A 24,910-nucleotide genomic window follows, 5' to 3' on the forward strand; every position below is an offset into this window, starting at 1 on the left:
TGTGTGTTAGTGCTCATGTGTGGCTGAGGTAGAACTACAACTCCCATCATGATCCTGCTTAGCTTTGGTAGAACTACAACTCCCAGCATGTTCCTGTGTGGCTGTGGTAGAACTACAACTCCCAGCATGCTCCTGTGTGGCTGTGGTAGGACTACATATCCACCATCCTAAGTCACCCCCAATACTCCTCCTCCAGACCAGAGACAGACGAGCAGTATGATCCTCCCCTCCACTTCCTCCTCATGGGCAGAGACATCCTCCAGTGGGAACGGCTCCCCGCGGGCCAGATACAGCAACAGCATATAGTCCGGCCCTCCACAACTCTGAGGGACAGTGAACTGGCCCCCTGTGTAAAAAGTTTGGGGACCCCTGGTCTATAGTATATAATACCATCAAAAGATCATTTGGTGCAAGGGGCAAGGCTGATGATCATTAACGGATGCTTGGGACTTTAGCAGCCATATATTGACATGATCCAAAATCACTGCCATCTGGGTCAAGGTTCATGGTGGTCAGACGAATGGAAATCTGCAGACTCAAGGGGAGAGGGACCATCAATCTTGTAAGCAACATACAGTTCAAAAGCCTCCATCTGTGACGGTACAGGGTTCCATTAGTGTCTATGACGTAAGCAGCTTACACATCAGGAAAGGCACTGTCGTACAGGGATGTTAAAATCGGTCATAGACATCAGATTGATGTCAAAAAGACCTCTAGAGACTGATGGATCATCTGATGTGTATGGGCAACTCCCATCTTTGGCATCGGCTCCCTACCTTTTTTCTCTCTATTCAGAATTCATGCATGTGTAAGGGTCTTATAACACGGGCCAATGAAGGCCCGATCAATACTGTACACGGCCTAATAATCATTTAGCAAGGGCTGAACGGACATGGTTAGCGATGTCTGTGCAACCCCTTACCCAAATAAATACGTTACCTCTCCAAGCTCCTGTCTTCTCCTGTGCTCGTTATGCATACCGGCACAGCGTGCTGCAGCTTCATCGGGGCCTGTCTGTGCTGATAGGCCACTAAGCCAGGCCGCTCTGAAGCTGCAGCACGTGGTTCGGTATGCATACAGAGCAGAGGAGAAAACCAGGAGCATGGGGAGGTAACTTATTAACTGTTTGGGCAATCGCCAGCAGTCGTGGACCAATGATTTTAGGTCTGGGCCTAAAGAAGCGATCAGCCGATGATCGTTTCATCAGCCGATCCTTGTCTCTATTGCACAGAGCGATAATCGGCCAAATTGGCCCGATTATCGCTCCATGTAATAAATACAACAATCAGCCGATTACAACCATCATTGGCTGATCGTTGATATAGGTTTGGAACGATTTTAGTCGGGCGCCCACTGCGCACCGCTACGTGTAATAGCGGTGCGCGGCTGGCGACTTCACGATATACATTACCTATCCACATTCCAGGGCTGCTGCTGCGGTCTTCTTCTCCCCAGGTCCTGCGCGCTCTAGCTTCAGAGTGGCCTGTCAGCCGACAAGCCGACTGGCAAATCACAGGCTGCGGCGGTCCCGGCCTGTGATTGGCTGAGCGGCCACTCTGAAGTTAAAGCGCGCAGGACCCGTGGAGAAGAGGACCGCAGCAGCAGCCCTGGAACATGGATAGGTATTGTATATAGTTAAGCAATGGCTACAAGGACATCGGTCCCTGCAGCCCTTGTTTAACGATTATCGGGCCGTATAATAGGTCCAGTAAACGAGCGACGATCTAGCAGATCGCTGCTCATTTACAGGTATTATTGGGCCCCCATGGGCCCGTGTGATACCACCCTGAGTGAGGGGAGATAGCTAGGTGTCAGACAGATGAGCCTTAGGCCATGTAAGCATTCATCTAAGGCTCTGTCTGGGAGCAGGCAGCTTGGCTGCACCATGGACACTAATGAAGAGCGATGGACTTCATTGACTTTAATGGGGTCCGTTGGGTTTTATCAGCACGATTTGACCAGACTAACAAAAAAAAACGAAAAAAAAAAAACACTGCATGCTGCATTTTGCGTCCGATCCCCAGTGGATCCAATGCAGTAATGTATATGGCCTATGGCCCTCGAGTTTCAGCTCATTGGCTCCAGGATGTGACAAGGAGAAGCAGCTCACACTGACTGCAGATAGAAGGGAGGAAGACGGACAGGTTAGCAGGGTCCGGCACAGAGACAAAGCAGAGCTTTATGCCAAGAGAAACACATTACAGAGGGATACTAGTACTACAGCAGCTATAGATCAACAGAGAAGCATTTCACCTACTGTATAGCACTGGTCTATCATCAACCGGGGTGTGGAAGCATAAAAGGGTGAATGTGATGACCTTTTGTAATTTTTCAACCACCGATGATGTAACCACGATAAGGAGGCAAAAAAATGTCTGCACAGCTAAGCTTTAACCCCTTAAGACCTCATGGCTTACTACTACATCTGGTCTCACGAGCTGAATCGGTTGTGGTGTTGTGAACACTTTTCCACGATTATTACAGGATATAGAGAGCCAGAGTGATGACAAGTTCATATGTCACTACAGCGACACCTTATCAGTACCTGGAACCATAAATATGTGACCCCAATAGAGACCCCAGACTCTAAAGCAGTTAGATGGAGGCACAAGGGTCTCCTCCATCCCCCAACTTGCCGGCTTTGGATCCTATAGGGCAAGGAAAGAAAACAAAAGGGAATATTGTCAGTGTCCTTACAGGGTTAAAGAGAAGGACGGGCAGAGTTACTGCAGATGAGGAGTCGGTAGCACATAATCCCTTTGGCAGAAGATTCTCATAACTAAGAGTCCCTGCCGGCACCGATCTGGACGTACTGCCTGGGTGGTAATACTTTTATTTATTTACAGAAATGGACAAAATAATAGAATAATAGAAATCCTGGAACCAATGAGAACTCTTTAATCTGACCTTCCATAGACATCCATGTGAAATAGGCGGAGCCTTTACATGTGAGCTGTGTCCGGCCTCGGCCTGCGGCGTCTGGGGTACAGTCACCAGTCTCTTCATGCATACGGCTCACTATAAGTCTGTCAGCCACATAACTCCGTCCATGTAACGTTTAATGATTAATCTAAAGATTAACTTCTCCAAACAGGAGCCATTGTTCTGGGAACATACGACGCCGCGCAGAAGGATTCTGCTTCACAGAGGCCATACAATCCATCTCACTCATTGTTATCATCCAGGAACACAAACAGCCTCCATTCCTAAGGATCCTGAATGTATGGACTAAGGCCATCATGGAGGGTCTGGCATGATGTGAGCCCCTCCGAGCCGTGCACAGTGTTATCCTCGGGATCTCTAACTTCAAAGGACAGTCAGAAACACATAAAAACTAAGACATCCATTAGATGGCCAGATGCGTGATTCACTCCCTACAGAATAAAAAGTCCAATGGTGGCGTACTCCATCTGAAGCTTGGCATTGTGCACTGCGGCACTGGTGATGTAAGGTTGCAGGGTTGCATGCAGCTGCTCAGCCATGCAAACCCCCGACATTATGCTCCCAATGCACATTTTCTGGTCTCTGCAGTTATTGAGTGAAGAAAGTGTTGGGGTCTTCTATTCCCCTCAGCATTTAGCAACACTGCTCAGTAACTTTCGGCAAGTTCACTTAACACTAGTAGTGACACATGTGAATAGCTGGCATGTGGTGTGTACCCCTGCTTTTGGTTTGTTTGTCTTCATTGTTTTCTGCTGTGGCTTTTATGTGAAATGTTTGAAAAATTTAATAAAATTGAGAATTAAAAAAAAAAAAAAGAATAGCTGGCATGTTAGGCTATATTTCCCCTACAGTAACACACACTATGAGAAATACTGTATCTGGCCAGACGCCATTTCCCCCACCAGAACAGCTGATCACTAGGGTTATATATTGATTAGCATGTAAATGGATAAAGACTTATTACACTTAAAGAGTCAATGTCATTAAAAGTAACTTTTGACATGTCATCAGGCATGTCAAAAGTTATTGATCGTAGCTTGTCTCAGTGCTGAGACTCAAGAGATATAGCCAGGGAGAGACCAAGGCAACCATGCCATCCACTCCCCGGCCACTCACTAATGCCAACAGTTTGGCCCTTTATAGTCTATATCTATAAGGCTAAACTGTCAGAACTAGTGAACGACTGGGGAGTGGATCGCACTGCTGCACTCTCTCACTGGCTATAACTACTACAATCTTTGACATGCCTGATGACCAAGTCTAAGAAGATCCAACAGCATTAAGGTACATGGCCCAATAAGTGGCCTCAACGTAGGTAGATGGAGGATGCAGGCAGGAAAGTCCACAATCCTAGTATGGACAAAGGAACAGACTTGAAGAATAGTAGATTCTCACAACATCCGTAGTGCGTTTAAAATTCAAGCTTTATTTAGAACGTCTGGTGAAGAAATGTGACGTTTTGACGCACATGGGTCTTTATTGGGGCTCGATGGACCATAACCACAGGCATAGACCTCTCCTTCAGACCCCTATACCCCAAGGGTACATTCTCTTGTATGGAGTCTGTATGCATGTGCCTGGCCTGGGTGGCCCTGGCATCTTCGTTTTCAGTGCGGCAAGCGGTCAGCACGATCGCTAAGAGCATGGTGTTTGCTAATGTTTCTCCCACTTGGCCTAGCCCATGGACTCTTCAATTGGCCGGGGCATGTGATCCTTCTCGTGCGCAGCAACACAAGAGAAGCCCTTGGCGTCTTGGGGCATTAGGAATCGTCCTCCTCTGCTGGGAGACATGGCCTCACATGGTATCTTTTTTATATTCTGTGCATAGATTTAGTTTCCATTTCCCTTATTGATGTACTGATCATTCTTTGTGTTATTATTTGAATGGCTATTTCAGCATCAATTTTTCACATATGCATATGTTTCTTGGTTATACCTACATGTATATACATGCTTGACTGACTGGATGTACTCCCAGATTTTGGATCTGTGGCTCCACATTTTCTGCCCTCCCCATCCCCCTCTTACCCCAATACGTCACAGGGTTATTCACTGCATATTTAAAGGAGCATGGTTTGATGTGTTGCAATGTTTGGACCAGTTGGGTCGAAACGTCGCATTTCTGTACCAGATGTTGTAAATAAAGTTTGGAATTTTGAATGCACTAAGGATGCTGTGGGAATCTACTATTCTTCTTGCCCGATGACTTGTCAAAAGTTAACTTTTAATGATGGTGACTCTTTAAAGGGATTGTTCGGTCTCATAACTAAAACAGTTACTATGAAATGAATAGTAAAGCAACACTAACACACTTGGCGCCTCAATTCTTCACTATGATCATTAATTTCAGAAAAAAACAAAAACATAAATTGTGGCTGAAAAAGCATAAAAGCGAATGCACCACTAGGTACATTGCTTTGTGTTTTTTTACATGAATAGACGAGGGCGCCGGTGCGGGGATGCTGGTGCCGGGTCTGCCGGCCCCTAACATTACGATCTCCCCTCTGTGACGAGGCCCGATTGATTCTAACAGAGCCGCATCAGAGGGGGGGGGGGGGCGTGTGGTCACACTGGGGGGCGGCGGGCCTGCCACGGTGCTTCATGCTGGTGCCCAAGAGTAAACCGATGCCATGCATGGGAACCGGGTCGCGGTTCATAAAAAGCCATAACACCGGCATCTCTGTGCCTGTCTATTCATGTAAAAATCCACATAGTGGTACATTCGCTTTAACCTAAAGTTCTGCAAATCCATCCAATTTCTTAGTCTTTTGCACCTTTACACCAATGTATAAGCCTCATCCTAAATTGAGTTTGCAGTCACTGTAAAAGATGAATCACAGCGCACAGAACTGTATATAAAACACTGCGTGACAGGGAGAGGCAGTAGTGACAGATTATATATAAAGCACCAGTACAACAGAACATCTGTCTATAGCACAACATCCAGTCTTTTCCATGGCTCTCTTTCTTTATACTATGTATGGAAGGCTTCCAAAAGATGCAAAATAAGTCATATAGGGGGACAAAGGGGAATAATAGAAGAAAAAGGCATGCTGGGAAGTTTTCCAGTGTCAGCTCCGCCTGCTCTACATGAGGCCTACATAGTGGAGAAGTTCTATGTCTTCTGCATCCAAAACTACAATTCCCATCATGCCTGGGCAGCCAAAGCTAAAGCTTTGGCTGCCCAGGCATGATGGGAATTGTAGTTTTGCATTAGCAGGAGGGCCGCAGGTTCCCCATCCCTGATGTAAAGGCTTGTGCACCGATAATAATAGATGAATGCACCTTACCTGTCACGTGCAGCTGTAAACCTTCATGACTATTTCTATTAGCCGGCCCTGGTGAGGCTGTGGCCATGTCAGGTTACAGGGTCAGGCCTACGAGACACCAAAGGGAAGCATAATGTGAGAATGGTTACAATGTAAACAGGTCCGTGCTCTGTATAACAGCTGAGCGAGGCAAAAATCACTCATGGGTGACCATCTCAAAGTACAGAGGTGATAGCAAAGTGCAGCCGCAATGAAGAAATAGCCTTTACTGTAACCCTGACATAGTCAATAACAATTAAAGCAACCTTGGGGTCTGAGGATGAACGTTGAGATCCTTCTGCGCTCCTCCATACTTGTAGTATGACAATGGCCCTCTTATAGTATCCCGGCGCATGACGTCACCATGCGTGTGTATGCTCAATTGGGGTGAAGAAGAACACATTGCATAACCATAAAATCAGAGCGGACTGGGGTCTCGGGGTGACTGCTCCGCAGCAACAAACACGCAGTTGTTGTGAAGTGTTACAACCTATTTATAACCTGGCCGGGAGACAAGCTCATGTTCTGGCACTGCTACTAGGATCATATTTATAGCCTGCAGGGGGATGACAGCCTTCATCAGATCCATTAATAAATGATTTAGCATCACGGGGGGGAGCCGGCACATTATAGACGCTGCGGCGGATCCTTACAGTCAGCAGAATAGTATTTATGTATATCCCTACCGCCTGTACGGTGGCTTTACTCCACCACAGTAGGCTTCCTGTTGCCCCTATATGTTAATAGGCATACGGCACGCCAAAAGATGAGAGCCGGAGTATCCAGGGGGTGAAGGGAAGCACATGAGAGCCATGGTGTGACTTGCTTCAGCTATTGAAGAGTCCTGGAACAAGTCCAATGTTCCTGCTCCTCTAGCTGACAGTCAGCAGACCGCCGCTATCTGCTGACAGGCAAGCAAATGGTCCTTTTAATTCCCCTGCTGATGTAGTAGGAGAACGCGGCTGACGCTCCGGGAGATATTCCATTCACTAAATACATTCATACAGATAGGGGGAGATTTATCAAACATGGTGTAAAGTGAAACTGGCTCAGTTGCCCCTAGCAACCAATCAGATTCCACCTTTCACTTTCCAAAGAGTCTGTGAGGAATGAAAAGTGGAATCTGATTGGTTGCTAGGGGCAACTGAGACAGTTTCACTTTACACCATGTTTGATAAATCTCCCCCACAGTAATGACGTGATGGCTAACATGTATGCTACTTCATTATAACTATGAAAGACCCCTGTTCTCTTGATGGTTGGGGTCTTGTGGATAGGGAAGACATTTTAATGTTGGGATAACCCCTTAAAGGGGCTCTAGACAAGTCATACCAATGTGTGAGTGATGGAAATCTAATGTAGCAAGTAGTCCACTCACCAGTCCTAATCTCCCTTGTTGTTGCACGGTAAGGGCCAGTTCAAACACAGCGTAATTCTGCGGTGGACCTCTCCGCCACGGAATCCCGCCATGCTCAGTGTGCTGCTGTAAGTGAATGAAAGGGGGCGCACGCTCGTCCGCTCCCTCTCCTCTCCGCTCAAAGTAGTAACACGCTACTTCCTCGGGCGGAGAGAGCGGCGGCAGCGGACAAGCAAGCGCCCTCTCATTCACTTACAGCAGCACACTGAGCATGGCGGGATTCCGTGACGGAGAGGTCCGCCACGGAATTACGCCGTGTTTACTCCGGAACTCCTAAAGGCCCGGAACCAGGCAGCATGGAATTTAGAGAAAAGTTCCAGCACTCAGGGGAGATACAATGTGAATACTTCTTTATTGCAAAACCAGCATAAAAAAACAGGAACAAAGCAGTTGATGTGTTTTGGCGTGCCACAAGTCTTGATGGAAATCTAACCCCCATTTATTATGAGAATGAGGGGACCTATGGGCTTTTACCATAGGCAGCTCCCCTCTGTCTGTGCACTGGGTCCTATTCAAGTGAATGGGGCTTTGATGCACGTGGGCAGCAACGGCGGTGCGGTGTCTGAGAAAACAGTGTTCTTGTGAAGTCTATAGAGCCCAGACTGTATAAGTGCAGCTCTGGTATCCACACTCATGTGCATTTGCCCATACAGTCATGTGAAGGAGGCCGAACGCCTTCAACATGCGTCAGCTGACAGCTATACTTCCTGACTTCATCGCTCTGTATTGTACATTTACACTGTGGAAGGAAAGCTTCTGATGTATACAGCAAAGAGTATCTATAGACTCCCTGTTACCCAACAGAGACCAAAAGAGGGTCATCTGGGCCGTCATTAGGCACTATGCATAGGAATTTAGATTTATTTGCTGTATGGACGAGCACAGGCTGATGGGTGCTGATGGGTGATGTTACTGTATGGCGGCCATCTATATATCATCACTCGGAAACGTATATCAAAGCCCTCTTGCGAGATATAATAACTCACTCTTTTCTAGACTGTCTCTTTCTGTTCTGGTCTTTCCAATAACCCCCAACTTTCCAATAAGTTGACTTGTATGGGCAGTATGTAACCTGATCAGTCAATGAGCCGGTAAATACAAGACAGCAGTCAAGTGTAATGCGTAGAGTGCAGGTGTCTGATAAGGGAAATAAACTTTTTTCTCTGATAAGATATATAGAAAAGTTCCTTACCGTCATTTGTACTACTGATTTATAAGTTTGTTGACACTTTTAAATGTAATACTTCCCACAGATGATGTCAGCTACACATATATGCAGCCTAGGCAATCAGTGTAAAGTTCCATTCTGTTGGTTTGTTACAGTGTGTCGGTGTAGATAATATCCCAGCACAAGATGAATGTGAAGAGTACTCGGTGAGTACAGGCTACCAGTACACAATGTCTCATTCACCGACAGCAAGCAGAAGCCAATGAAATGTTAAGGAAGTAAAAAACAAGAAGCATATTGCAAAGCTGGACACAAGGCGATGTTCACACTATGTTTTCTCTATAGGATGGATTTGTCACTGTCATGTGCCTGCGGGTTAGGGCAGTGGCCGACAACTTTCCCTTCAGCTTAGTGTGATCACATAAACACAGCTTCTATACGGAACCCAGTAATAGAAGGGAACGTGGTATATACCCTGTATACACTGCTCAGTGCCATCTAATGAGACGTTATCATGTGCTATATACCTGCTTTTCCCTGTATACTTCATGTGACGGTCATGGAGCCTATAGAGACAGCAGAGAACATGACCACATTACAGGACAGGCTGGGATCAGTATTCCTTCCTATATATAAATATATACATATATACACACACACATATATATATATATATATATATATATATATATACAGTGAGTCCAAGAAGTATTTGATCCCTTGCTGATTTTCTTTGTTTGCCCACTAATAAAGACACTATCCTTCAGCACTTTTAATGGTAGATGTATTCTAACATGGAGAGACAGAATATCAAGAAAAAAATCCAGAATATAATTTTAAAGAATATATTTTAATTTGTATTTCAATGAGGAAAATAAGTATTTGATCCCTCTTGCAAAACACACTCAATACTTAGTGGCAAAGCCTTTGTTTGCAAGCACAGCGGTGAGAGGTTTGTTGTAGTTAACCACAAGTTTAGCACACACACCAGGGGGAATTTTGGCCCACTCTTCTTTGCAGATTCTCTCTAAATCATGAAGGTTGGTGGGCTGTCGCTTGTCGCAGCTCCCTCCATAGATTTTCGATCGGATTGAGGTCTGGCGACTGGCTGGGCCACTCCATGACCTTAATGTGATTTTTCTTGAGCCAATCCTTTGTTGCCTTTGCTGTATGTTTAGGGTCGTTATCATGTTGGAAGACCCAACCACGGCCCATTTTCAGAACCCTGGCAGAGGGGAGGAGACTGTCCCTCAGGATTGTGCGGTACATGGCTATATCCATCTTCCCAGTGATGCGGTGAAGTAGCCCTGTACCCTTGGCAGAGAAACACCCCCAAAACATTATGCTTCCACCTCCATGCTTGACGGTGGGCACAGTGTTCTTGGGGTCATAGGCAGCATTTTTCTTCCTCCACACATGGCGGGTGGAGTTGAGGCCAAAAAGTTCAATTTTGGTCTCATCTAACCACAAAACCTTCTCCCAATAACTTGGTTCATCTTTCAAATGATCATTGGCATATTTGAGGCGCGCCTCCACATGTGCTCTCTTCAGCAGGGGTACCTTTCGGGCACTGCAGGATGTGAATCCATTGTTGCGCAAAGTGTTGCCAATTGTTTCCTTGCAAACTGTGGTCCCAGCTGCCTTCAGGTCATTTGCTAACTCCTGCCGATTGGTTGCAGGACGATTTCTGACTGTTCTCAGCATCATTGCCACCCCACGAGGCGAAATCTTCTTTGGAGCACCGGGCCGAGGTCTGTTGATTGTCATGTTATAGGGTGCGTTTACACAGAAAGATTTATCTGACAGATTTTGTAAGCCAAAGCCAGGAATGGATTTAAAAAGAGGATAGATCCCAGTCTTTCCTTTATGACCTGATCCCTGTTTATAGTCTGTTCCTGGTTTTGGCTTCAAAGATCTGTCAGATAAATCTGTCTGTGTAAACGCACCAATACTCTTTAAACTTTCTGATAATTGCACCAATAGTTGTTACTTTCACATCCAACACCTTACTAATCTTTTTGTAGCCCATTCCAGCTTTGTGAAGGTCAACAATTCTGACTCTGAGGTCCTGTGACAGCTCTTTGGTTTTACCCATGTTGGAGACTTGAAATCTGTGTGATCTGTCTGATTCTGTGGACAGTTGTTTTTCACACAAGTGATTAGTGAGAACAGGTGGCTTCAGGTCAGGTAACAAGTTGATTGGGAGTGTCTAACTGGTCTGTAAAAGCCAGAACTGCTAATGAATACTAAGGGATCAAATACTTATTTCACTCCATGAAATACAAATCAATTAATATATATTCCTTAGATTTATTTTCTGGATTTTCTTTTTAATATTCTGTCTCTCCATGTTAGAATACATCTACAATTAAAAGTATAGAATGATCATGTCTTTATTAGTGGGCAAACAAAGAAAATCAGCAAGGGATCAAACACTTCTTGGACTCACTGTGTGTGTATATATATATATATATATATATATATATATATATATATATATATATATATATATATATATATATATATATATATATATATTCTATAGATAGATAGATAAAGTGTGTGTGTGTAAGGGCCAGAGGTTTACAGTCTTCACGTAGATGGAGGCGCCATATCTTCTCTGCACGTCCGCGCTGGGAGACAGGGCAGTAGTGTGTGAGCGGAGGACCAGAAGACTGCGTGAGAATAATGGACAAATGTGGCATCACATAGAAGGATGAAGCTCGAAGCAGAGGGAAACATATCCTGATAACTAACAGAGATCAGTGACCTGTACCTGAAAGTTATTGTAACAACAGAGCAATATATACACAAGCAATGTATACTGTCTAGGCTCCATACAGGTTTCAGTGTTCCCCAACCCATTGCTATCGGGCTGTTGTAAAAACTAAAACTCCCATCATTTCCCAACAGAGGTTTCAGCCCAACATTTGAGACATCCTACGAGAACACAGCAGTTTTTTCTCTAGGTGAGGTCCTCTATGTCCGTATTCCCCAACCCAATGCCAAAACTACAACTCCCATCATAGCCTGCCTGACAGCAGTTTCCGCAAAAGTTTGAGACATCCCAGAAAAAAAACACAAAAAACATTATTTTGGAAAATGGGGTCCTCTATTTCAGCGTTTCCCAACTAATTTTTATATAGCTGTTGAAAAACTACAACTACTATCATGCCCCAACAGTGGATTCAGCTTAACATACTGAGACATCCCAGAAGCTGGGGAGGAAGGGGTTTCCTCTATGTTACTGTTACCCAACTTATTACTAATTGGACTACTGCAAAACTACAACTCCCTGAAAGTTGTAGACGTGACAGAAGACAGCATTGCTTTGTCAGTGCTGCCCAATCCACTGACAAAACTACAACTCCCATCATGCCCTGACAGCGGTTTCAGCGTATCATTTTGAGACATCCCGGGGTTCTCTAGACAGAGTTCCACAACCCAAAAGCAAAACTACGACTCCCATCATGCCCTGACAGTGGTTTCAGCATAACACATTGAGAAATCGCAGAAGGCGGCATTGCTTTGCCATGTATGTCCTCTATATTAGTATTCCCCAACCTATTGCTAAAACTACACCTCCCATCATACTCTGACAGTGGCGTCCGCTGTCCGGGCATGATGGGAGTTGTAGTTTTGCAACAGTTGATGATCCACAGATTGGAGAAGCCTGCTGTAACCCCATACCCTGCTAGTAAGGTAGTTACAGTCACAGAGAAACCATCCGTATAGCTATATAGATACATAATAAACGACATATTAGGTTTCCTTATGTAACTCTATAGATGCAAAAAAGCAACAATGTATCTGTGTGTACACAAGTAAATCCCTCTGCACCCAGATCAGCCTGCTGTGTATGACACCAGGTGGGGGAAAGGGAAACCTGAATGCTGGGAGCTGGAGCGCCCCCCGATGCCCAGAGAGGAGACAATGGGCACAGGATCTACACAGAGGATAAAGAAGAAGATGCACTCACAGTGTCTGTACAGCCCATAGCAGCAGCACGTCACACACTCCCAGCAGCTGCTGCCTCCTCCCTGTGCCAGAGACTATAGACACTGCCTGCCATGTGACTCTGATGTCACCGCATACAGGGAGACAGATGGGACAAACATCAGCACATCCACAAGGCTGTTACTGCAGGCAGGGGAGCGAGGAGGGGCAGGATGGGATAGGATGGATGGATGGATAGGAGATAGATAGATAGATAGATAGATAGATAGATAGATAGATAGGAGATAGATGATAGATAGATAGATAGATAGGAGAGATAGATAGATAGATAGATAGATAGATAGATAGATAGAGGAGAGATAGATAGATAGATAGATAGATAGATAGATAGATAGATAGATAGATAGATAGGAGATAGATAGATAGATAGATAGATAGGAGATAGATAGATAGATAGATAGATAGATAGATAGATAATTTTTGGCAAGAATATAACTCCGTAATATGGCACTATTCAACATAGAGCGGTGGTCTCCAACCAATGCCTCATAAAACTACAACTCTCACCATGCCATGATGGGAGATGTCCTTTTGCAACAGCTGAAGAGACGCAGGAACATGTCCCAATAGGTGCACAGAACTTTAAAAAAAAACTCACTAAGTCTCCAATACTGCTTTGATATCTAGCCCCCCTATGTCCTGACCCCCTGTGATCACTAGATAGAGCGTGCAGCACAGAGCGTCACTCCCCACCTCGCCGCTCACACCATCTGGTTGCATAGACTTATTAAGGAGCCTGTCTCCTGCAGTCAGTCACACTGAGCATCCGGTTCTATACACATCAGTCCCATAGTTATTGCAATTTCTGATCTGGGAAGGGATTACTTTATACTGATTCTATAGCAGCAGTGTGAACTTGGCCTTATGTAGCCGACATTTATAAGCAATCACTTCTATGGGGGCATTCTGATGGAGCATCACAGACAGTGAATGGGGTGATAGCCAGATATGCACATGGTCACTCCATCCATCTAGGGGAGATTTAACCAACACTCTTGTGATAGTTGGGGTGCCAGCAGTTGGACCCCCACTGATCAGCTAGTAATCTATCTTGTTAATAGAGGATAACTCAATCTTGGAAGAACCGCATTAATTATGACTGGTGTACCTCTAAGGGCCCGATAATCTTTCCGTGAGTAGGCCGGCAACGATCAAACGACTAACGGAAATTCTCTTTCATATGTCGTTGATTGCATCTTTTAACCTGACCATAAGATCAGGTGGCGCGGGGAGCTGCCCAAATGATCCGAGCAGCAGACCGTCACTATTGTGATCAAGATTTTTCAACATTGACACTGCGTATGTCGGCTGACCGTGATCTTTTAACAGGTGCTGCTACACCAAACGATTATCAAACGGAACGGCCAAGTACAGACGATAATCGTTTGGTGTAATAGGGGCCAAATAGACAGCACTATTTCTTATTACAATGGCTGATGGATAACAATTGGGGCTATCTTGTTCATGGAAAATGGGGAGGCCACATACTCTTTTTGCACATGACCCCCCTGCAGTTATCAATGTGCTGGTGGACTGATAGGGAAGATGTGGTGAAACTACAACCTCCACTGGCCCGGCTGCTGTATTTTCATCTGCAAACAAGTTTTTTACAATAATATATTAAGGGACTTTTAAAGCAGAAGTACTACTTTAGTTCATATTTGACTTACATCCCAAATATAGTACAAAAAAAAAAAAAACCACCTCAGAAAGGCTCCTCCAGAACTGCTGACACATAGATGTGTGTACAGATATACGCCTCCCGTGCTGGAGAACAAAATGAGCAGAACATCCACCCATAGTAAACAGACATGTATCTGACTATTGACGATCACTCACCCACTGGAGCCAAGTCACTCACGCTGGCGGATCACCACATTACACATTGTTCACACTGACAATACTTAGCAAAATTGTGTGCAACCTTTGTTTTTTATACCAAAATTAATTAATAAATCTTCCCATTGGCTATAGGTTGTGTGTGTCTCCATGGTTACAGACTACAAAGCAACCCTGTGTAGTCTGATCCTTCAGTTCTACATTCTTGTCTATAGGTTATGTGTGTTTCCGTGGTTACAGACTACAAACCAACCCTGTGTAGTCTGATCCTTCAGTTCTACATTCTTGTCTATAGGTTATGTGTGTTTCCGTGGTTACAGACTACAAACCAACCCTGTGTAGTCTGATCCTTCAGTTCTGTATTCTTGTTTATAGGTTCTGTGTCTCTCCATGGTTACAGACTACAAACAAACCCTGTGTAGTCTGACCCTTCTTCAGTTCTGTATTCTTCCATTTCTTTCTAACCAGTGGGAATACCACTCAGCTGTGGGCGTCCCGCAGCCAGTTATATTAGATATAACAGCATATTACATCATACCTGGGTCTCAATTTTACTTCGAATGTTATTTGTCAGAGAACATTATTCATCAGTCAGATGTTTGCTGCTCCCATAAATATAAAATACTCTGCATAGTCAAGTAAACAGTAAAATCATATGATTCTACATACATACATACATGCTACAGATATAGTTGTATTAAAGCCCAATACCTATGGGGGACACAAGCTCCTCTCACTTGCACTATAAATGGCATGTTATATTAGAGGGACACCTGACTATATTCTACCAAATAGTCTAAACCTATATGTTTCCAATCCATCACTGCCTGATTCATATGTAGTTCTGCTGACAATACAAAATGTGGATCACATCCGCTGTATCACTAAAACACAGCAAGATGAAAGTCACACAGACAGAAATGCAAAAACAACCAACCTCATATCCTCAGTAATAGTGCAGGTTTCTAGAATAAACCCCAATGCTGCACAACCTAGGACTAGTATCACCAGCCCCAACATTCGGCTATATACAATGTGCTGGTCTGGCTGGTGCAGGCACGTCAGCATACAGTACCTGGGAGCACAGCTCTCTATGCTGCATTGAGCAGCTCCTCTCACTGCAGTGCTCAACCAGGCTGCCCTGCAATTCCAATACTCGCCATCTGCCGGAGATCCCGTCTCCTCATCCTTCTACTCTATCATCACAGAGACGTGTTCTCAAGGCAAGAAAATACAGAAAATCATGCAACAATAATCTCGACTGTTGCAATACTGCATAATAGAAAAGAATAAAAATAAGTGGAAAAGAATAAAAATAAGTGGAAAAAAATCCATCTATCTTCCTATATCTATGTATCTATCTAGTCTGCCCTCTTAGTTTTTCCCTTAGTCGTGTAACATATGTAAAGGTTTTGACCATGTCTTCCCTTTCCCTTCTTTTCACTCCAGCGCTGGTTTGGGGATGCCGATGCAGCAGTGCTTTATTTTTTTTAACTTGTACACCTGTCTTCATACACGTCCCCCCCTTTGTGTGCAGTATTGCAGCTCAGTTCCATTGAAGTGAATAGAGCAGAGTTGTAATACCACACACAACCTGGGGGACAGGGGTGGAGCTGTTTTTACAAGGAAGCAACTATGTTTTTTTTAACATTCTTAAAAACCCCTTTGAGAAATGGCAGATTAAAGAGGTCTGATGCCAGATTGCTAGGAATCCATCCATGTAGCGAGCCATAGACCTTAACTTTTGATCCCCTTTCAAAGTCAGTTCTAGAGTAAACCTACAGACTAGTCCAATGGCGGCGAGCGCTGGCTGCTGAGAATGATGTGACAACACAATGCACCTATAAAATATATGATATACAAGCCATGACGGCGGATCTATCGCTGCCTGCACCGGGCCGTATGAGGTCTCCTGACCAGAGCCGGTCATCCATGATTCAGGATGATCACACAGACTGTGGAGCAGTGAATCAAGACGTCCACAATAAAGTCACAGAGGTTCATCTCTAGTCCTGTATGTATAGTCCATTGTGTAGAAAATGACTCAGTTAGCGAGACACGGACAAAACAAGAATAAGTCACCAACGTAGCACGAGATGCAGCTGAACAATGATGTCTCAGCATATTAAACCGACTCTATGGAGTCATTCTATGGAGTCTGTAAACTTCCCAGAGGTCGGAGGTTTATGACACTACTAAAGGCCCCATTATACTAAACTATTATGGGCCTTGCTCGACCAAATACTGGCCGTTCAGGCCGATAATCCTTCAGTCTAATATGGCATGATAAAAAGCTTCCAACCAGCCATCGTGGTCTTTCAACATGTTGTAATAGCATGATTTGTGCACTGGTGGTCTGCCACGCGTTGCTCTATGTATTAGAAATGGCGGCAGCTGACTTCAGTGCCCAAACTGAATGATCTAAGGATTGTTTGGGCGGCCATGACTGCTGTATAAGAATGAGGGGGAAGCGAGCACTGAACTGACGGGTCAGCAATCGCTTCCCTGGATTATCAGGACGTATAATACAGCTTTTAAGGCCCTATTACACAGGGTGATCAGCGGGAGCAAAACAGGTCAGAGCTCGCCTCCTCCTCGTTCACAGAATGACCATCCTGTTAGTTTAGCATTATTTCTGGCACTATACATAGTATACCTGCTCTCGTAGTAGCTGCGAAGAGTCTAAATCATATGGTGTATTGCTGGGAATACAATAACTGGGAACGTGGCCCAAACCATCCCTACTGACCAAACTAACAACTTGAAAAAGTAAAATCCCAGGAGACAATAGCTGGAAAACTACTCAATGTGCTCCCTATACATGATATACAGTACCGTATGTCAGTGCATCCCTATATCCTGCACTAGGGCAGCAAATAGTCACAGCCAGACATAAGAACTGAATATGATTGCATAGAAGAAGCCCATACACATATAGGGAAAGCAACAGAGACCACAGGATCGGCTGCCAGGGCCCAGGCCCTTGATTTCCAGACGGGGCTCGGCCTCAACTTCAATCTAGGGGATTATCCATGATTGGGGGGGGGGGGGGGGGGGGGGGGGGGGGGTCAGAAAAAAAGGAAAAAAAAAAGAAAGATATTTTCTTGGGAAAACAGCGCCACCCTGTCCTCAGGTCATCTGCGGAATAACACTTCAGCTCCATTAATGTGAACAGAACTAAACTACAAAACCCACACCCAGCTGAGAACAGGAGAGGTGCTGTTTCTAGTAGAAAGTGCCCATGTTTTTCTAAGCCTGTATAACCATTTTAAGTATACCGCTCCTTTGCAGCCTTGTGTGTCTCCATGGTTACAGACTACCAACACACCCTGTGTAGTCCCATCCCTTACATCTGTCCCTTTTCTTTTCTTAAGGGGGTACTCCAGTGAAAAGCTTTTTCCCTTCCCTATCTTTTTCCCCCTCAAGCCCCCACCAGGAAGTGAAGTAAACTCATTCTTACCTAATTACTGTTGACCCCAGGCTGCTCTGTGGAAGCCATGTTGTGACAATGACATCATCAAGATGGAGGCGGGTCTAAGCCCTGTTAGGCCAGTCTCTCTTTGTCAGATGACTCAGGTTGCTCATCTCTGATTGGCTGAGAAAGATGTAAGCCACCTAACAGTTCTACAGAGTCAGTTAGACATCACAGGAGACAAAGTGCATCATGGGAAAGCCCAAACCAGGAAGTAAAGAAAAAATGAAGCCACCAACTGGAGGTTCAGGGAGCTGCAAACAGCGAGAAATTCAAACAGAAACAGACTCAGGAGGGATGGTAAGTGGGAAAACTATGTTTATGATTGATTTTTTTTTTTTAATCAGCACCGGAGTACCCCTTTAAATGTTACAGCCTAGAAACAGGAAACTGATGAAGATTGGAAGACATCAATGAAGAAGCTACCTCAATGGCTCATCCCAGATAGGATGTATACAGGATACATGGAGAACGTGGGGATACATGCATACATACATTAGAGAAGTGCCTAGTCTCTCCAGCATTTAGAAGGTTGTCACTGGATAGAGGGCGGCTTCGCTGTAAATGAATGGCTTTTATGGTGTCTGTGTGTGGGATTGTGGTTTACCATTAATAAAATGCATATTCCTTAGGAGACAATAACTCAGTCCATGGAAAATTAACCCAGTAACGTTAGGTGTGAATGATATAACAACTGCACTATATAGGATTCTATTTAAGGGGTCATCAGGGTGATGTCTGAGAAGGTCTACAGATGGGTGTCCAGTATGACAGATATCCCAAGTCATCCTAAATGGGCTGATTTACAGGAAAGCTGCCTATAGGTGGCACTATAGAGACTGGTTTCTTCCCGTAGAAAGGGAGCCACTTTGCATATTTGCCTAGGTGGATCTCCTCAATGAAAACCAGTATCCACCAGATTCTTGCACGATCATAAAATCCTTATTACTACATAGTAAAAATAGATATGTACCTACAGATGGGTGACCAGTCCTTCCTTAGGGATGGTCACTGACTTAAAGGAGAGCTACCTTCAGACAGATGGCGCTCCTCCTCCTAGAGGGGATACCATCTCCACAATATAAAAAAAGGGGAACAAACAGTTGTTAGAATTGACAGATAAGGAGCGTGAAAATCTTATTGTCCTTTCACCCGACATCTGAAGATCTCAGAGGGTAATAAAACTTTCACACCCCCTTATCTGTGAATGGCTCCAACTATTTATGGCTGGGGAGGTTTACTGCCCTCCTTCCTCTGCTGCTTTACATCACTCCTCCTTATCCACCTCACTGGTCCCATGACTTAAAGGACAATGACACGTTCTGTAATTACAGACGATATGCTACCAGAGTTCCAAACTCCCGGCATTATCATTGATCATCGTGCCGGGAGCGCCGAAACTGTTTAAATCTTCACACTACTGTACTGACACTATTTAGACAGTTATGGAGCTACCACACAGAATATGTGATTGCCCCCTAATTGTATAGACACATGTGACTCTTGAGATATTGGGTTGGACCACGGCTGACGAAGAGACAAAGGTGGTCTGTAACGCTTGCTATCGGACATCCTCTGTCAGATCACAACAGAGAGGATCCTACACTTTATAGGGCAGCAATGATCACTAACATTGCCAGACAGCTAAACTCCGTGTACGCTTGGCTCCCCTTGGTATATAGCCCGTACTAAGTGGTATATAGCCCGAACTGATTTAGATGTATAGATCACTAAGCGCTCTATTACACGGAGCGATAATCAGCAGAATTGGGCTAAATCGGATGAGTATCGCTCTGTGAATTAGAAACAACGATTATCGGCTGGTCGTTGTTTTCAGTTTTGGACCTAAAATTGTCGGACGTTGATGGTTGATGATGGCCCAAACACCTGATACCTTACCTTTCCCTGCTCCAGGTCTTCTCTCCTATGCTCCGCAGCTTCCTGGCCCCGGCGGCTGCAGCGCCTGAGTGTCCTGTCAACTGACAGGCTGCCCAGCCAATCACAGGCTGCGTTGGCTGCTGCCGCCCGGAACGGGGAGCAGCGGAGCACAGGAAAGAAGACCGGGAGCGGAGAGAGGCAAAGTATCAGGTGTTTGGGCAATCACTACTGATGTCCATGCAGCTCTTGCTGCCCGATTATCGGGCCATCTAATAGGTCCAAGTAAACAAGCAGCGATTATTTACTAAAATGATTGTGCCGTAGTCAGCCCGTGTAATAGGACCCAAATTGCTGAGGCAAGATAGCAGCCCCCATAATAATGTACTAAAAAATTACAATTACAATTAGAAAATAGATAGAAACAGATTACAAAAAAAAAGAGCATGTTTAGTATCGGGATCTAATCAGCAAAAGAAAAATGTAGGCGATACGTCCCCTTTAAGCCACAGCTGCAGTCTACAGGCTATTCTTTGGACAGCGTCTGTATATGAATGGTTAAATTGGAAAGCCTCCTTAGAATAGTGTGTGTAGCCGCCTCAGCCTATGCGGCCGGCGAGGACATCTGCAGGCAGATGATCTGCATATAATTACAGTCATTTAGCGAGTCCATCCCAGCTAGGATGAAGAGGAGGACACCATTACATGTTCTGGCCCCTTTCCCAGTGCTGGGCATTGAGAACTAGCACATAGGGAGAACAGATAGAGCTGAGAACGCCTTTCCTGAGGTCAGACATTCAAAGGTCACCGGGCCTTGTCACCTGGGATTCTGCTCCATGAGATCATGAGGTTGGCTCCAGGAGTCTCATACTTATTGAAAACATCCTGACCCTTAAAATCTCCAGTGATTTTTCTTTCTTACAAATCAACTACAAATCTCCAGTACATATCAGCTGCTGTATGTCCTGCAGGAAGTGGTGTATTCTTTTCAGTCTGACACAGTGCTCTCTGCTGCCACCTCTGTCTGAGACAGAAACTGCCCGGAGCAGTAACAAATCCCCATAGTAAACCTCTCCTGCTCTGAACAGTTCCTGTCATGGCAGAGGTGGCAGCAGAGAGCACTGTGCCAGACTGGAAAGAATACACCATTTCACGCAGAACATACAGCAGGTGATAAGTACTAGAACACTTGAAATTTTTAAATAGAAGTAAACTGCAAATCTATACAACTTTCTGACACCAGTTGATTTGAAAGAAAAAGAATTTAGCTGGCGTTCCTCTTTAAGGAACTATTCATTCATTACGCTAAACCTTATACAGAGAGATAATGGAGCACTGGCCTTGCATGAGAGGTGGCTCCTTTATTCGTGAGTGGAGGGGGTTCCCTGCAGTTGGACCACCACCCATCAGCTTCTTCACATGGGAATACCCCTTTAAACCACCTTCTAATGTATATGGGTGGTGGGAACAGACTGAAGGTGTTATTTCTCACCCTTTTTCCCCTACCATAATACCAGTTCTGTATACTGGGTAATCCAGAGTCTATCACGCCTCACTGATGCGATTTTACTGCTTATCTGGAAGCCGGCCTAATGTTTCCCTCTAAGCTGAGGCTTCCTTAGCTCGGTTCTGCTTACCTTCCACAATAAGATACAATTATATAACACTATCTGTAAGAAAAAGGCTTTATATAAGGAAATGAGCAGGAGAGGATCCGCTCGAGCCGCAGCACTGAAGTGTATGGGGATAGCTGTTCAGCTGTCAGCGCTCAGCATGTGGCGGTATTACAACACTGCAGTATGCCGGTGAGAAGAGAGAAATCTACACTGGGATACACGTCACAACAGCGATACGTCCCGGCGTGTTACACACCCAGAGCCTGATGTCATACAGTCCAGGATGATCGGTCACTGATGGGGATTTATGATGGCTGCACGGTCCAGGGACCACATCCCCCTCCTCATACCCTCATACATTGCCTCCATTATTGCCGTGCCCCCTGTTCCTTCCTAAGGACCCTATTACACATGTGAAAAATCGTTATATCATTCGAATGTAAACAATAATCGTTCTGTGCAATTGCAGGCACCGATCGAAAAATCGTTCGCATGTCGATCGTTGATTTAGATCTGAACCTAAAATTCTCGTTAATCGCTCGCTGCAATTCCACATTCGTTCGCTCAAGTCCCGCATTTTTCCACTAATCGTCCAGTGTAATTGCACATGGTTCATTGTTTTGCTGGGAACAGAAGGAGTAAACGATCTTAGTAATGATCGCAGTAACGATCGTATCTAACGACCATCGTTCTGTGTAATATGGTGAACGGTTTCAGCTTAACAATAAACAATCTCGTTTGCAATCGTTAGTCGCTGCATGTAATAGGACCCTAACTGCCAAATCATCTGTACAACTCAGTCTCTATTACCCAACAAGCAGCAATGACATCATCGCATGTGACGTAATCACTGGGAACCATGTATATAGGCACCACTAGGTGACCAGAGTTATATTACAACGGGATAGGACTCTGGGTATAATAACCTATACCTAGCTCCTGTCCACTGGATTGGAGATAAGCGTTTGATGGTAGAGGGTCTGTCTGCTAGGCCCACCGTAAAACACAAGTCTTCCAGTACTTATCAGCTGCTGTGTGTGCTGCAGAAAGTGGCGTACTCTTTCCAGTCCAACACAGTGATCTCTGCTGCCACCTCTGTCCATGTCAGGAACTGTCTAGAAAAGTAGAGGTTTTGTATGGAGATTTGCTACTGCTCTGGCCAGTTCCTGACATAGACAGAGGTGGCAGCAGAGAGCACTGTGTCAGACTGCAAAGTATACACCACTTCCTGCAGGACATACAGCAGTTAAAGGGGTTATCCAGCACTACAAAAACATGGCCACTTTTCCCCCTACTGTTGTCTCCAGTTCAGGTGCAGTTTTCAATTAAGCTCCATTTACTTCAACGGAACTGAGTTTCAAAACCTCACCCAATCTGGAGACAACAGTAGAGGGAAAGTGGCCATGTTTATGTAGCGCTGGATAACCCCTTTAATACTGGAAGTACTGGAAGGCTTGAGATTTTTAAATAGAGGTAAATTACAAATCTATATAAAGCCATTTGATTTGAAAGAAAAATATTTTCGCCGGAGTACCCCTTTAGACTCATGCCTTACCAGCTCCTAATCCCCTGATACTGCAGCACTTAGGGTATGTTCACACACAGCAACTACGCTGCAGATTTGTTTCGGATTTTCAAATTAACTTTAATCTTCAGTGTTTGAGTTGTGTGTGAACACCGCCATACACCGGATTACCGAATACTTCATGGACTTTGCTACGTACAAAGGTGCAGACTCTGTGGAGCGAGGCGACGCTGCGTTCAGCTGGAGGACGCATTGCTTTCTAACAACCGCCGACACGCCAGTCAGACATTTCCACAGCGACGGCTTATCGCTGATACAACCAGTTACGCCTAAGTAGGGTTACACATTCAATTCACCATTTAATTAACTTTTCTCCATTTCTCTCAGGGATGATTTCCTAGAAATCTATGGCAGAAAATTATTTAATACGTCTGAGGGATGAAACTGGCTGCGTTACGGGAAGACGCCTGCAGGCAGCAGACACATTACTATACGCCAAACAGGACTGACACTGGGATGAGATGATAAACAGCAGTGTCTGCAATCTGTGTCTCTCGGCTATCGTCACACTACAACTCCCAGCATGCCGCACTGATTGCCGTGTGCAGAATGTTATGCTGCCTGTATATACTGAGAACCAGTATACTTCTCATGATCTGATGAGTAATTTTTAAAGGAGTTGCCAGATTTGTAATTTACTTTTATAAAAAAAAAATCTTGTGTCTTCCCGTACTTATCAGCTGCTTTATGTTCTGCAGGAAGTGGTATATTCTTTCCAGTCTGACACAGTGCTCTCTGCTGCCACCTCTGTCCATGTCAGGAACTGTCCAGAGCACCAGCAAATCCCCATAAAAAAAAACTCTCCTGCTCTCCAGACTGGAAAGAAAAGCACTTCCTGCAGGACATACAGCAACTGATAAGTACTGGAAAACTTGAGATTTTCTTAATATAAGTGAATTACAAATCTCTGGCACCAGTTAATTTGAACAAAAAATACGCCTTTAAAGGGGTAGTTCACCCAAAAAAAAATTCTTTCAAATCAACTGCTGCCATGAAGTGCCAGAGATTTGTAATTTACTTGTATTAAAAAATCTCAAGCCTTCCAGTACTTATCAGCTGCTGTATGCCCAACAGGAAGTTGTATTATTTCCAGTCTGGAGAGCAGGAGAGGTTTTCTATGGGGATTTGCTCCTGCTTTGGACAGTTCCTGACATGGACAGAGGAGGCAACAGAGAGCACTGTGTCAGACAGGAAAGAAAACACCACTTCCTGCTTGACACACAGCAGCTGATAAGTACTGGAAGACTTGAGATTTTTTAATAGAAGTGAATTACAAATCTCTGGCACTTTATGGCACCAGTTGATTTGAAAGAAAATTTTTTTGGGTGGACTACCCCTTTAAGGCCTGTAAAGAATTCCTGCCTTCCCTCACCTGAGTAGAGATAACTGGTTGCTAAGTAAGAGCTGTCTGACAGACTGGTTGCTAGGGATAGGACGCCTGTTTTCGGAGACAAACTACTAGTTCACAGAAAAAAAAAGAAGCTGTATCAAAATGTAAAGTATGAACTAATCTCTTAAAGGGGTACTCCAGAGCTGCCAGAAAGTTATATAGATTTGTGAATTACTTATATATGAAAACTCCAGTCTTCCAATACTTATCAACTGCTGTATGTCCTGCACGAAGTGGTGTATTCTTCTTAGTCTGACACACTAGAAATGTGCATCACAGA

The 24,910-nt window shown here is 44.6% G+C and overlaps 1 protein-coding gene across 2 annotated transcripts in view; it reads right to left on the reverse strand.

The window, feature by feature from the left end:
* WWP1 (WW domain containing E3 ubiquitin protein ligase 1) overlaps positions 1–24,910 on the reverse strand; it is a 78,911-nt gene that overhangs the window by 41,781 nt on the left and 12,220 nt on the right. The window contains exons 1-2 of one of the 2 annotated variants that reach the window (XM_069957399.1): positions 12,816–12,883; positions 6,234–6,320 (exon numbers count right to left, since the gene is read on the reverse strand). In XM_069957399.1, the coding sequence (XP_069813500.1) occupies positions 6,234–6,300 (67 nt within the window). In that variant the 5' untranslated portion in view covers positions 6,301–6,320; positions 12,816–12,883. Of the gene's footprint in view, positions 1–6,233; positions 6,321–12,815; positions 12,884–24,910 lie in introns of those variants that run through there. The other variant, XM_069957398.1, reaches the window with a different exon arrangement.

The sequence above is a fragment of the Dendropsophus ebraccatus genome, chromosome 2, assembly GCF_027789765.1.
Source record: "Dendropsophus ebraccatus isolate aDenEbr1 chromosome 2, aDenEbr1.pat, whole genome shotgun sequence".
NCBI lineage: Eukaryota > Metazoa > Chordata > Amphibia > Anura > Hylidae > Dendropsophus > Dendropsophus ebraccatus.